The 15,261-nt window shown below is 44.2% G+C and overlaps 1 protein-coding gene across 1 annotated transcript in view; it reads right to left on the bottom strand.

Annotated features, from left to right (window-relative positions):
* LOC144114125 (nose resistant to fluoxetine protein 6-like) overlaps positions 1–15,261 on the bottom strand; it is a 44,223-nt gene that overhangs the window by 12,775 nt on the left and 16,187 nt on the right. Inside the window, exons 3-9 of the mRNA XM_077647631.1 lie at positions 13,356–13,467; positions 11,789–11,873; positions 8,238–8,329; positions 7,977–8,156; positions 3,937–4,030; positions 2,604–2,690; positions 1,350–1,512 (exon numbers count right to left, since the gene is read on the bottom strand). Coding sequence (XP_077503757.1) covers positions 1,350–1,512; positions 2,604–2,690; positions 3,937–4,030; positions 7,977–8,156; positions 8,238–8,329; positions 11,789–11,873; positions 13,356–13,467 — 813 coding nt within the window. The remainder of the gene's footprint in view (positions 1–1,349; positions 1,513–2,603; positions 2,691–3,936; positions 4,031–7,976; positions 8,157–8,237; positions 8,330–11,788; positions 11,874–13,355; positions 13,468–15,261) is intronic.

The raw sequence follows: 15,261 nt of genomic DNA, 5'->3' as shown, positions 1-15,261 counted from the left end.
CTAGATATGAATATTAAAACTGGTTGTGTTGCAGATTCGTATTTATTTTACTTACATTTGCATAGAAAGACACCCCTTTTCTCCCTCTTCCCTTAACCCCTAGCCTTGCGTAGCCGGCTGGAGAACAGGCATCAGGCAATTTCTTTCGTACGGTTATTCTATCTCGAGAATGCTTTTCTTTTTTTTGTGTGTGTGCGCTCGTTCTGCGCACAATCGCTGTTATGCGCCAGTCACAAATGCGTCGAAGGTACAGGCTGGCTCGCGCAAAAAAAAACAAACTTATTTTTCGCTGAACGAAGCAGCGATTTTCATGTCATTAATTTTTAACAGAAATTACGAAATAATTTTGTGAAAATTAAGTCTCCGACTTGTTAGTTGTAAACAATATGGGGCGCTTACGCTACCCACCACGCAACGCGCCTTGACGACGAAATCTGTCAGCTATGCCACGCAGTCGTTACTGCAAAATGGTCATGAAATGACAGGGGCCCAGAGGGCAGGCGCAAAAGGTACGACTTTAGACGCGCAACGTAAAAGAAACAGTGCTCGATCGATAGTTTCCGGAATGTCTGAGGCATGTCTACTGTGGAAGTAAATTAGCCGTTGCCGTTGTGTATGTGCGCGCTCGAGTACGTGTAAATTTATTTTACTGTGCCTAATGAGTTCCAGTGTTAAAGGCTTTGCGATCACTAAAGTACTGCGCAAACGATTCTTACGAAGTTACTGTGCAGCGCCTGCTCTGCTTCACCATTGTTTGTGCCTCTTTTCGCGTTTCTTACGTTCAGGAGCTTGCTATCCAAAAACAATCCCCGTAAAGGGATTCGAAACTATCTCTGGCTTTTCCATCTCTGGCACCAATTTCAGTAGCAACGTCATTGCAGCGGTGCGCTTGGCGCAAGGGCGGTAGTTGCGAGGGAGCTATTACGTAATTTCTATAGGCACGCTCAGATCCAGAAATCTTTCGGCGAATTAGAATCGGCGATCTGGAGCAGCGCTCCGAATCCGCGAAGGAGCAAGGTGTCTAGGGAGTCTGAGGATCATGCCGGCGCGGTCCAATTAGGACTCAGGATCTGAATACCAGTCGCCCTTTGAAGCGCGCTCTTCGGTTTCGCGGAGCAAGAAATTTTGCGTCGGATCACTGATGAAAATACGCCATTTGTAACTCCAGCTGTAGAAAAGCTATCGAACTTTCCGACCACTGGCGATGTTTTTCACCACTCACCATACAAAGCAGCTTTTGAGGCTGTCAAATAACGGCTCTTAAAACGTCAGATAGGCCCATAACGCTGCGCAACAGTAACGTGAACAAAGTTAAATATAATTAATGGAGTGTTCTGAGTACTACTTACGAAAGCACCTTTCCTGTAGTTTTGTACTTGAAGCAGGATGTCCCGCCACAGCCGGTCCATTTCACCATAGAATTGGTCAAAAAATGCTTTTGCGTCCGGTCCGGACGTCATCACTGGCAGCAGGTACATGCACATGAGCACGAAGAACACTGGCACCATTGTTCTGAAAGGGTTCCGAATAAAGTATGGTCAGCACATGAAAACTTCCTGCATCGGTTCACCTTCAACTCTGCTTCAAGTTAACTGACATTTAAACTAACAAAGGTCGCGCACAGCGAACATGCGTGCAAAATACAATGTAAAGTACCATAGTGAAACTCTCAAGTGCATCCTCAAAGCAGTTGCTGCAAATTACAGTGAAAAAGTACCGCGAATTTGTTAAAAATGGTTATCAGCAAGAAAAATTTAGTGAATAATTGTTACAACAAACAAAACATGTTGAATTACGCTCAGATGCTCTGAGCAATAAAGAGGTAGATAAGTACAATACTACTCGACTGATTTTGAAAAACCACACAATAAAAACAGTGGAGCGGAGAATAAAGTACAGTAGTGCGATAAAAGAAAAGTTCATCGAAAATTCTCGGACGCATTGCAATAGTAGTACAGCAGAATTGTAATATGAAGAAGCCAAAAAGCTTGAGAGACGAATTATTGTAATGTAGATATGAACGAACTTATCTCATATTTAAAAAAAAGCAAAAATGAGGCCGATTTAACTTCAAAATTTTGCACTGTTCCAAGCCTTGATATTAGAAAACGCTTTTGTTCGAGTACTATCATCACTATTTTGGAGTAGATACTTTTATATAATAACCATGCATGATTGGGCAGTTAGTACTTGCAAGTGAATAAAATAAAAGAGATTATGGTTTTCTATTGCAAAATATGCAAAAAACGAACGTTAAAAGCAATTAGCGCACGTAACGAAAGGATTTTGAGCTGTTCAGAGACGGCCGTATACATAGTGTCGGCATAGAAATACCGACACTGCGGCCTAGAATTGCACAATTGCATGCTGCCCTAGAAAGGGCTGCATGCAATTGTGCAACGAGCCTGGTTGCGCGATGTGTTCAAGATGTGCGAAATGGATATTATTAGTTAGCCTCCAAGGAGGGATGCAAGTTAAGAGAGCTGAGAATGAGCGCGTGATATAGTGAAACTATGGCGTGCAAACGGATGTATCTGCAAAGGGTTCACCGAAGTCTTACGTTTGTTTCGAAAGTAAACGAAGCCAGCGATGGAGCAGCTCACCTTATAAATCTCCGGATGACTGCGAATATAAACACAACAACTGCAGGTCTTTTCTGCTTCGATATGGCGTGGCACATGAGATACGCGCTGCAAGGAATCAGACATCATACATAAGCTATGGGACTAGTGTTTTTTTTTATTCGAAAGACTAAATCACATGAAATATCAAAACCTACGGCACAAAAATGTCATGAAATATCGCAAGAGCACAGAGCGGCGGAAGAGCCCATGGTTCAGAAAAAGCAGCCCCAGGTAAAGGCAGCTAAGCGTACAATAGACCTAATTAAGAGTAAAAACAAATGAAAAGAAAAACAGATTTGTAGCAAATGAAGAATTCTGCTCACGCGCTAAGAATACTAGCGCTCACAGTGAAACGGACACCTACGTGAGCTGTGTCTTAATGCCTCTCTGAGTGTGGCCATAGCACATGCCTAATTTGTGAGCGCTAACCCGTGATAAGACTGCAAATATGGACTTTTTTCGCGCGTCTTTGTTTCGCGCCTTCAGTTAATATATCCTTATTGTTTATAGAGAAGAATAATGTTAAAACTAATCTGAACTCACTCTGAAACTGGACATTAGATGTTAAGAAGGTAGAGGTATTGTAAGATAAACAATGTGGCAGGCAAAAGGTGAGATACAGCTTGAAGCTTAAGCGCTTGAGTTGAATAAACGACTTTATATTGGCGCCAAATTTTCGTAGTCATGCGAGAGTCTTCCGTGTTCAGAAGTACGTATAGTATTTTTTTTCTATGAGAAAGCTTTCGCTGCATGCACTATTGGCATTGGCGACAATGGCTCATTGGCGAGGAGAAAACCAACCGCAGTTCCCGGAGACCCCGTTTGCATTTGATGTTTGCATACGTTATACATGCTTAAGGATGAAGGAAAGAACTGTGCGCTGAGGTTGTAACAAAAGAACTGTAGCGCGACCAAGACGAACACAAGACAGAGGCACACAGGACTAGCGCTAAACTTCATCTAACTTTATTCACTGGCAGCGCAGCAAATATAAGGAAAAAAAACCGATCACGTGCAGATACCAGGTCACACACACCACTATCAACAGAACCGTTCAAGATATGCCATCTCCGATTTGTATAAATTCACAGACGTATCGCTAACACAATATACGCCTCTCTTCCTTATATGAAATGCCCCCAGTAGTTCCCTTGCCCTAGTATCTTTGCTTTTGCCCAAAATCTTAAAAATCTTGCCCAAAATTTTAAAAATGTCCGCGAGAGGATGTTCGTTGCGGTCGGCCTCATCCATGTCATGGAAACTGTAGCGATCGTTGAGCGAAGACACTGATTGATTGAAGAGTACGACGTACCTGAGGAAGAAAAACGTGTCCACTGCTATGTAGGCTGCTGGGACAATTAAATCCTGGGTGTGCTCCGCCATGATCAAGTTGTTTAGCAGCCGAGCTGCAAAAAGAAAACAAGAGAGTAAAGTTACTATACATATCTCAAGCTGCATGAGTATTAGTTGTGCATTGCGTGTGTTGCTCTAGTTCCCTTTGTTTAAAAGCAGAACCAAACGAAACAAACACACCAAGAAAACACTTTCGCACGAGCTGGCGAAAATATTTTTTCATAGGCTTCTACAGGGCATGCCGAGGAATGTTCACCATTCTGGTGCTTCCTAATCTCATCGAAAGCGGAATAACTGAAGGATGCTCCATTCTGGTGCTTCCTAATCTCATCGAAAGCGGAATAACTGAAGGATGCTTCACGTTCCTTGGCACTTTTGCAAATGATGCGTCTACAGAGAGTATGTTTATATCTCTACGCAGTATATGACGTCACCAGCATGGGCGATTAGCCAACGCCACCACTTGTAGCTTCGAGAGCACACTCTCATTCCTTTCAGCACATGTGAAGCAATCGCCGTCGAGGCCACAAGTTAGAATTTGGACCGCATTTAAGCGGCGTATTATGTTGCACGTGAACAAAAAAGACGCGTGAAAAATATTTGCTTGCGACTGCACTGTAATCGGAATTGCAAGCAACAGCTTCTTTTATACGGCGAAGATTGTGGTTGAAGTTTTAATATGAGAGTGAGGACAACACAGACAAGAACGGGCACCACGAGGAACGAATTTTCACCTCTATTCGAACATATCAATATATACGTGTGAGGCGTCCAATCACATGATCTTCGTCAACTAAAACTGTTCGCATGGAAACACAGAGCACGCAACCTCCGTAACTGACAACTTACCTCAAAGGAAGAGCGAGAGTTTTCATTCACTAACAATGTTACTTCAAGCCACCTCGTACCTAACCTAGTTTCTTGAAGCAACTGTAGACAGAATTCTAATGCAATGGTCTTTCAGCACAGCTGGCTTCCTCCACTAGTTCGATTACCTCACGAACCAGTTTCGGCTACGGCGGCTTAAAACTGAGTTGCGCGCACATTCCGCTCAGCAGCCTAAATCTCGAAAGTGGAACGCCAAGTGCCATCTGACAGTGTTGAGACTGCTGCAAGGCACAACGTTTGGTAGCCACATCAAACATCACCGTCGGCTCGTCAGCGTAGCAAACCTGAGGGTGTGTGCAGTATTCCGAGACTCAGGCTAAGACTGCACATCGGGCTCCATCCCGGGAGAGCTCACTTGCGAGAAGCGACATTAAACGGTCACTGACATCGAAGTAGCTACGGCGCCGACGATGGCACCGCAAGCGAATTCTCCTTTGCTACGGCCCAGCAGATGAAGCACGCAAGCAGCAATGTGGCCTCTGGTTTTGTAGTCTTTAATGTGCTCTAAGTTTGCTCGGGCGCTTATGGCGTTTAATGCACCATAATACCCACGCGAATGACTTCTGTGAAGCAGAGATAGTGCTCATTATCATCGTGTCTTGAGAATAGTCAGAAATACACTTTATTAAAAAGTAAAGGCTTTGTGAGAGACCCTCTGTTCAGGCTCGATTCCTTGCAATCTTCATCTTGGGGAGGTTGAAATACTTGCTTTCCATGTCTGAGTAAACTTATTTGGTCTCAAAAAGGGCTGATGGGTGAGAGAGGCAACTGCAAGAGCGGTAGATTGCGTGAGCGCAATCGTAATTTACCTAGAGTGGCCATTATCAGTCGTATATGCTGACGCTCAAGCCAGTACAGTCGTGCCTCGTCAATATGGACACTTTGGTTTCCGGGCAGAACTGCTCATAAAGCGTGTCGTCCATAATAATGAATCACGAAGAAAAAAAAATTGGCGGTGGTTTAGCTCTGGTTAAACCTGGAGTGACGCGATAGCTACAGCTGGCCGAGTGGAACTTAGTCACGTGACCAACCACGTGACGAACCACGTGATCAGCCACGGCGCCGCGCCGCCGGCAGCTGATCCGCACCACGTGACCAACCACGTGACAGCGTGACGGCGCAGCCACAGCGCGGCGCCGCCGCCACGTTGAAAACTCGAAATGCTACCGTAATGTAGCTATCGCTACATAAAAAAAAAACATGTTGTGATTAAGGCCTGCTTCTGTCCATACTGGTGTCCAGCGAAGCTCAACTTAGACATAATTTTCTGACCTACAGAGGCATTATCCCGGTCGCCATCGGACCTGAAATAATGTTGTGCAGCTTTAAACGCCTAGCGGTCTATGATATGCTTGAAGGCGACTCGTCGCTAAATGACCTAACTACTACTACGACTGCTTACATCTCACGAACCACTACTATATATCGGTACATAGTCGGCCGACGACTGCTGAATGCAGCCTTCTACGTGGAACAATCTGGAGAGATAGAGTTTTAATCTCAGTCATTCATGCAATATGGAGAATAGTGAGGAGCGTTAATTGGACAACTTTATGAGGGTAGCTGAGTGGGCAAGTCGGTTGTTCATTATGAAGACTGCAGCGCTTGTAAACAAGCAAAACACGAAGGAGACACCACATGCGCTCCTTCGCGTTGTCCGTGTTTCCGAGCATTGCAGTCTTCATAATGTACAACTTTGTGCTGTAATGTTGGAATTCATCAAAGAAAAGGGTCATCACTCAGTCATTCGCACTTTTTAATTGCATTCCTCTGATGTCCTACGCTCAAAATGCAGAAATCGAAACGCCTCGTCGGGGCAGCAGAGATTTTATTCTCATCTCCATCCATATTACAGAGACAAAAATATATGGGCCCTATTGGACATCGTCATTTTCCTCCCGTTCATTATCCGGACACCGAGTTTCTATATTAACAAGGCGGAAATAGATTGAAAAAGTTTGGTCCCCAGAAAAACTGTCCATAATTCGAGTCATCCATATTAACGGGGGTCGTATTAACGAGGCACGACTGTATCAGCTCGAGTGAAAGTTCTTGTAGTAATTTTTTTTGTCCATCGCTTATCAATTCCTTACTATGGAAAGACCAGTGAATGTAGCTGCCACCATTTCGAACCTTATTAACAAAATGCGTTCAATCATTCGCACTGCTTTGTCCTTTAACGTTTCCACTTTGACGCTTACAATCAAGAATTAATGGCGGATAAACGCGATGCCTTGAATGAGGAGCCTTGCGATATGATCATTTTGCGTGAGAGCCACTGCTATTTGTATGCAAAAAGTTGTTTGTGAACGGCATGGGCTTGCTGTTGCGATGTGGTTAGTTTCTGGTATTGTATGTAACGTAATCGGTTTCTTGCGTGCTTGGTTTGTTTGTTCAACGTTATACGAGTGTATGTCTGGACAAAGTATGAATCCATAACGCGTGATAACTCCTGAACCATCGTTTGGAGAGTAATAAATATAATGTCTATAGCTGCATGTTATCTGAGTGTGGATAAAAAGCGACAAAGTATCTTTTTTTGCGCACGAGAGAAAGTGTTCCTTACAGGTGTAGTAATAGTTCTTCCCATTGACAGGTTTCGGCTAATCACAGTATACGTATATTGTTGTTACTTTGAACGCCCATTCAGTTAAAGTTTATTAAATGAATGTGTAATTTTTGGTAGGTTGGACTAGTTGACTGTTGTCACATACCGCCTAGTAGAAGAAAGAGTTCAAGGCGCTGAGCAAACTAACCATAGCGGTATTTTTGTATTTTTATGACCGCTACGTGTCTGGAATTTACTTTTATCCAAAATATTGCTGTTCACTTGCGCAATACAAAGACGTTAGACGCGATGTTTACACTTTCAAGCCAACCAGCTATTAGGCGGACCGCGTTTACATATTTACAAAGGGCTAGGCATTCAAAACCCTCTAGACTTGCTGCTAGAGCACAAGAAAGCGCGGCTTCTGATTGAATGGCATCAAGTGCATTGTAGTTTGTCTCACGTGGGTGTATTGAACTTTAGTGGCAGAAAGACAGAGAAACCATGTGATATTATCTTACTTGTGATATATCACCTCAAATATGAAAAAAAAAATCACTCACACCACGTCGGCGATATCGCTCCGTAGCAATGACCTAGCACAATCCAGACTAAGCTGAAGAAACGGAGCCCATGGAAGAAACGAAGAATGTAGGCATCCGAGCTCTTGTCCTGGACCGTTTGTAACAATGTCTTTGTGTTTGAGATCAGAGAAAATGCCGTGAGCAACCGCACCAGAATCCCTGAAACAGAAAAAAAGGCACTGTTTTTCTGCCTCACACAATATTTGACTAGCGTTAAGAATTTTCAGATTCTTTCCTCACCGCATACTGCATTTCTTTCTTTCCTTGAAGACACACAGATATCAGTGATAGTTCCGAGTACCAGCATCGCTGCGAGAACACCAATGGTTATACTGAAAAGAGAAAAATATAACAAAGTAAATAAAACTTAATAAAAGCAATGCACTACCGAGACCGAAAAAATAAAGCAAAGACTGTGAAACAAGAACCTGGTCGTATGTGGAAACGTTTTTAACCGCAGCTCCACTAGCATGTGTCGCATTGGCGGTATCAAGAAAACTGAGGCCGGGGTAAATCCATTTTGGTTTCCTCCATCCACGTATTCTTTTTTTTTCCCAGTGTTTGAAGCTGCTGGTAAATGTGCTCCAACGATCGCGAAGATAAGGATAAAATAAAGGCACAAGAGTTCATTTGCATCTTTCTCGGCGTTCTTAATGCAAGCAAATAGACACCTGACGCACGAAGTGCTGCTGAGAAACGCCAAATAGCCGTAATAACCCAACGTGCCCTCCAGCTCTTTCCAATGCCATGCCGCAGTGCCGTGAGACTGGACTGAACACGAAGATGGTGCAAATCCCCACTGCGAAAACAGCGGTGTTTTCGGGAGCGCAGTCCTTATTAAGGGGAAAGCCTCATTTGGCCCATTAGCGACGAAACCCGGGGTCGTTGTCGCTGTCCAGGAAAAGTGGTCCAGAAAAGCCCAATGACGTCATCAGCAGAGAAAAAAATGTTTGCCGAAAGAGCTGGGAATCGAACCAAGGACCATCAGATTGCGAGGAAAGCGCTCAAATTATGGGCCACGAAACCGCGTTGCTTTCAGTCGAATAAAAGTGAACTCAGTGTGTGCATTACATTACGAGGGTATGCTAATGGTTTGATTTGGTTTATGGGGGTTTAACGTCCAAAAGCGACTCAAGCTATGAGGGACGCCGTAGTGAAGGGCTCCGGAAGTTTTGACCACCTGGGGTTCTTTAACATGCACTGACATCGCACAGCACACACGCCTCTAGAATTTCGCCTCCATAGAAATTCGACCTCCCCGGCCGGGATCGAACCCGCGTCTTTCGGGCCAGCAGCCGAGCGCCAAAACCACTCAGCCACCGCGGCGGCGACTGTATGCTAATGGTAGGTGTGTCATTAGGAAGGAGGGAAATATATAAATTTAAAACAAACAATTATTTCGCCTACAAAGCACGTGACTGCCCTCCAAATTTTTTTTTGTCGATGCTCTCTTATTCAAATCCTTGTGTTGAAGCCAGGCTCCGTGAGAGTGCGCAGGACTGCGTCTCCGACATCGCTCAGCGCTTCAATCACTAGCGCTTTTCTAGATTTCCGATCGCGATGACCAAAGCCACTAGATGCGCGTCAGCACGTACAGTCGGTACAAGTTGAGATACCTCTATTCGTTACCGGGACATAAAGAGAACAAGGAGTACTTATAAGGCCCATTAACTATAATTGGCTAAAAAGGTGTTCCGCTTGGCGTCCTTGTGTCGCGCTTACCAGAACCATTCCATGATTACCTTAAAGATCTCTACGATAAATATTGCGGCCTATCTGCAGCGAGTGTGCCTTTCAACATCTAGGCTCCCTTGGCATCATGAGCTGTTGTTGGACATCTCTTTGCGGTCGAAAAAAAGGCGCGTTCTGCAATTTAATTTTGTTCAGCCAGTAAATCTTTACGCAAATTTTGGCAGATATATCTATTACGTCCGCATAAAAAGTACGAGCAAGATTTGCGTACAAAGTGCACAGAGTCTGCCGAGAATTCTTCCTCCCCGTTGAAGCAACGTGACAGAAAAAAAAAATTCTACACGACTCATTCAGCGAAGCGTGAAATGAGGCTACGTTATTATAAGCCCATGCATAGTCTTCTAGAGGAGGACAAGAACGCGAGAGCATCAACGTACGCCTGAAAACGAGCGTGCTTAGAGCAAAGGCGGATAAATAACAGCGTGGTGTGTTTATGATTATGACGCTGTATTATCGGTTCTGCACAGAAAACTTACCATAGCATTACGACCTTTCATCGAGCAGTTCAAATCCCTGAATTAGTTTGCGCGTTGCTCCGCCGCCGCGGTGGCTGAGTGGTTATGGCACTCGGCTGCTGACCCGAAAGACGCGGGTTCGATCCGTGCCGCGGCGGTCGAATTTCGATGGAGGCGAAATTCTAGAGGCCCGTGTACTGTGCGATGTCAGTGCACGTTAAAGAACCCCAGGTGGTCGAAATTTCCGGAGCCCTTCACTCCGGCGTCTCTCATAGCCTGAGTCGCTTTCGGACGTTAAACCCCCATAAACCAAACTTTTTGCGTTGCTGCTCATGTTGTAGTGCACGTGTTATATGTGTTGACGACTGAACCTTATAAAAGATTCGTTCTTGACCCGGCGCCGCTTTTCTCATTAATGGCGACGTGCCCGGACAAACAACCGGACCGACAAGAACTTCAAGGTAGCGCAAAAAAGGGAAAAGGTTGCCCGAGGCGGGTTGCTTCAAGGGCGTTTGGCGAAGCCGTAACACCTGCAAGTGTATGCGATGGGCTGCTTGGTATATATGCGCAGCTGCTAATCTATTTTGCCGAGCGATGAAGCACACAGGCAAGCCCGCGTAGTGGGCCAATATGCGCAGAAACAGTGGGCCGAATGGCATCTCGTGACCAGTGGCGGCATCTCCCGGGGTCGTATTTTGCAAGGATTCATTTCCCAACCCATTCTTCTGCACCGTTAGCATTGGCATCTGGCGCGCCGGGTGTCGCGGTTGATAGGCAGCGAGCAGCGCCGTTCACCGGCTCCGGCATGTATGGCGGGGCTGGCCCGTGGTGTAGAGAGAGAAGAATGGGGCAGAGAAAATAATGATTACAACCAACGGCCTCTGTACGCTGGTGGAGGAGGCGAATCAGAAAGAAAATTTATGTCGCAAAATACGGCAGCTTTCAGGTACAGACGTTCTGTATGCAGTAGCTTTTATTGGAATGAAAATATATAAAAAAGAAAAAAAGGTTGGAATAAAGGCTCTATACAAAGATTAATAAATCTCTTCCATCTATCCGCTCAAAATGCTATGTTCCAGTATGCTGGAATGAGAGAATTATTTGCTCTCTATTCTTATGATTTCTTTGTTGTTCGCGTGTTTTCTATGTCGTCACAGATTATTGGTTCAAATGGCAAATCACCTGTATTTTTCTTTGTCCCCTTTCATTGTAAAATCCCCCCTTCTTCCACTATAATGCCATCTATGGCGCTGTGTAGAGTGTGATAAATAAATAAATAACATGCACAGGAAACTACTGAAGGCTTTTTAATGATCGGTAAGCTGGGAGGAGGAGGGGGGCATTAAGGGCATTTTACTTCATCTGCCTTCACTCAAGCGTAAAAAAATAAAGTAGCCTTGCAATGGAATGAAGCTGTCATATGAATTGCAAAACGCATGCACTCCTTTCAGTGAAATTTGTAGTCTGTACGAATTTCACTAAAGTTTGCAAATTTCTCCTCAAGTACCATGGCTTTTTTTAGCTTTTCTCCACTATGTTCACTGGAAAAGGAGCGAGATTTCCTAGGTAGCTGATTATACTTACAGTATGGCTTTTTGTCCCCTGGTCAGCGGAATAGGCAGACTTGTGACGCAGTTGCTTATTTTGATGTCAAGCGGCGAAGATAGCACTGAAAAGTAGCCAGAGTACATATTAGAAGGCTGCGTACATTATTTTGGAGAAAATCTGCTCTTTACTAATTAGGCTGAGAACATTTACTCTCTGCTAACGATTAGACGCAGAGGACGGCGCAGGCAAAATTGGAAGGTCAAATAGACACTTTCTGTGGCACGTATGCCATGCTGAAAAAATTCATGTGGAACATTTAATCGAAAACATTCTTCGGGCTTCGTTATGCGCACGAACTTTCAATTGGAGGTCATCACGTGTGGGAACTGTGAGAAATATAACGAAATTCCATTCCTTTGAAACCAAGGGATGTCAGACTCGTCTGGCTAACGCATGAATTAAGATAACCACGGCGCCGAGAATTGGGCAGCACTATATCCTGGCTACAATGATAAACCAAGTTTTGCGTTTGAATCCATAATATATATATATATATATATATATATATATATATATATATATATATATATATATATATATATATATATATATATATATATATATATATATATATATATATATATGATGTAATTCACATCTCATTACACTAGGATGCTAACGGGCATTAATCTTCTTTTTTCAGCATCTTAGCGAATTTCGGTGCCATTGGATCCACACTGCAACGTGACATCAATAACCAAATGACACTCAGTGCTTTTGTTTAACCTTCTGGCACAAGCACAATACTTCAGGATAACTGTCACGCCTAACATATTATCACCTCCGGCAGATGGCGCCAACGAGGCGTTCGCGCTTAAAATGAAAACAGGGATTATTGTTGGCCCGCCGCGGTGGCTCAGTGGTTAGGGCGCTCGACTACTGATCCGGGGTTCCCGGGTTCGAACCCGACCGCGGCGGCTGCGTTTTTATGGAGGAAAAACGCTAAGGCACCCGTGTGCTGTGCGATGTCAGTGCACGTTAAAAATCCCCAGGTGGTCGAAATTATTCCGGAGCCCTCCACTACGGCACCTCTCTCTTCCTTTCTTTTCTCAGTCCCTCCTTTATCCCTTCCCTTACGGCGCGGTTCAGGTGTCCAAAGATATATGAGACAGATACTGCGCCATTTCCTTTCCCCAAAAACCAATTATTATTATTATTATTATTGTTGACGAAGGGATGGCTACAACGTAACGCCTGTCACCCTGGCTTAAATATTTTAACAATGTTGCGCCGGAGTTGCATTCTCTGGGCTGGGAGGTGACTCAACGACGCATAAACGTTGCAAAAAATTTTGCCTGGAGTAAAGCACTGGCTACGTAATCCGAGGCCATCACTTGTTCCTTCATCGAACCTTCTTGTTGCCTATAGTCGCTTAGTGATGTTGAGCGACACATGATTTAACTCAGTGATCTTTAGTATTTGCCAACACGTTTACATAGACTACGTGCTTAAGCAAAGTAGTACTTTGCTTAAGCTCAGCTACAAGACTATAACGCGGATAGCCCCTCAAGAATGCGTCACTGTTCCCTTACGTCTGACTCACATTTGTTCACGAGCTCTTGGAGTTCATCCTCGTTGCAATCGTTCGTGACGCAGATACCCAGGCGAATAGGCGGTAGGCGTCGGTCGGTTAAATGACCCCTGAATTTTACCACCTGCAAATCAACAAGAGGCATTCTTGCTTGACTAGGAAGAAAACAGCGTTCATGTGCTTTTCATGTACAATATAAGAAGCGAGATAAGCGTGAAGTTCAGGACGTGAGGTGAACCACTGTTTACTGTTGCTTGAAAAAAAAAAAAAAGAGAATTACACACAGAAATCCTACGGGGAGATCTGTTTTGATGATAGATGCATAGTCACTGCTTAGATTACCATAATATCGTTGCTATCGCTACTTAACGCACTGCAAATGCTAATACAGCTTTCACGTTTTCGCAGCTATATCCAATTATCAGCAAGAGCCTAGCATACGCGTACTGGAAGTTCTGTTTTATGAAAGAAACATGTCGAGAAGTCATGGTTATCGCGTTCGTGGCAAGAAGAGTGCCTTATAGTACAGGCAGCATTTTGCGCTTCTACAGTTCATTCTCGAGCAGATTCTGAAGGTGTTTTTTGTACGTTCCATATTTCCCGAGAAATTCGGAGATTGTCGGAGCTTTCATTTTGTGAGACAAAAGATTCGGACTTTTTCAGGTTTTGTTTTTATGCCTCAAGCTTCGAGCAGGCGCCCTCCCATACATAAATGTGCAGTGCCACTACAAAAAGCCTTATTCAACAACTAGTTGCAAAAGCATTGCATGTTTGTTCTCAGCCTGTAAATACATACAAGCGTTCTTTCGTGTGAGTGCGCCCTCAAAGGGAGCACGTGCCTTTCTGTTCAAGGCAAGTCGAGAACGCCCTTTCGGGGCCCGCATTGGATACAAGAAAAACCAGCAAATTCAGTGAGGCAGCATGGGAGGGTGGGCCAGCTTAGTACATACATGCACCGGAACGGTATTGCAACTTCCCCAATTGTCAGGCTTGATAATGCAAGACAGGCGTCATTATCATATTCTTGTATAACGAGAGCAAACAATATTTTTATATCTTGGATTTCCGAGGATTTTGCGTTCAGTTTTATTGCTTCAACCCCTCCCCCCCCCCCTCCTCAGAACGATATGCCTGTAGACTACAGATCGCTTGCAATGCTTTTGTTGCACACAGCGACCCCATTTCTCCACATCAGCTTGCTAGCACAGCCAAACGGTGTTATGTTAAACTCTTTGGTGCCTTCTCATCTATAAAGCCTGCGGGCACACAGATCCTGGCTGGAAAAAATATGAACGGATTATTCCTGGAAGATACATGCATGGTAAAACTTCTCACTGTAGAGTAGCAGTCAATGGGCATAAAAGTGGCCGAATGACCTATTTTATAAGCTCAGCCAAGTTTTTTTGTCATTCTATTGCCATTTGACGCACGTTGTCACGTTCGGAAATGCTCATGACAAAACGCACCCAAGAAGATGGAGCACAACTGCCAGCATTTTCAAGTCAGCTCCTTACAAAATTGGTGTTTTGCGGGTAAATAAAGATTTTGGAAACTTTCACCGGCGAGTGCTTTTAGGCCTAGAACCTTTGGTACAAGATATGAGGAAATCAAGTGAGATACCATGAGGACATCATTAAAATCTCACAGCTCTTTTAATTGTCGTGATTTACTTTGCTTTATAATAGTTTTTCTCATGCCCACCAGTCTGGCGGTACAGGATGCCGCCAGTACTTCACTGAAAACATGCTTTTAACTCGTAGTCTGATAATACTTATTCCCAGGGCTCATGACAAAAAAGAAGGATCAAGTGGTTGATGAGGGTTCACACTTACATATTGAAACTGTTAACAACACCTTACGCTTGTACACGAAAAGGTTGCATGTTGTTAGGCAAGCTGGCGCCGTTAGCTAATCGCCT

This window comes from Amblyomma americanum, chromosome 1, assembly GCF_052857255.1.
Source record: "Amblyomma americanum isolate KBUSLIRL-KWMA chromosome 1, ASM5285725v1, whole genome shotgun sequence".
NCBI lineage: Eukaryota > Metazoa > Arthropoda > Arachnida > Ixodida > Ixodidae > Amblyomma > Amblyomma americanum.
This window is presented reverse-complemented; position numbering and strand designations above follow the sequence as displayed.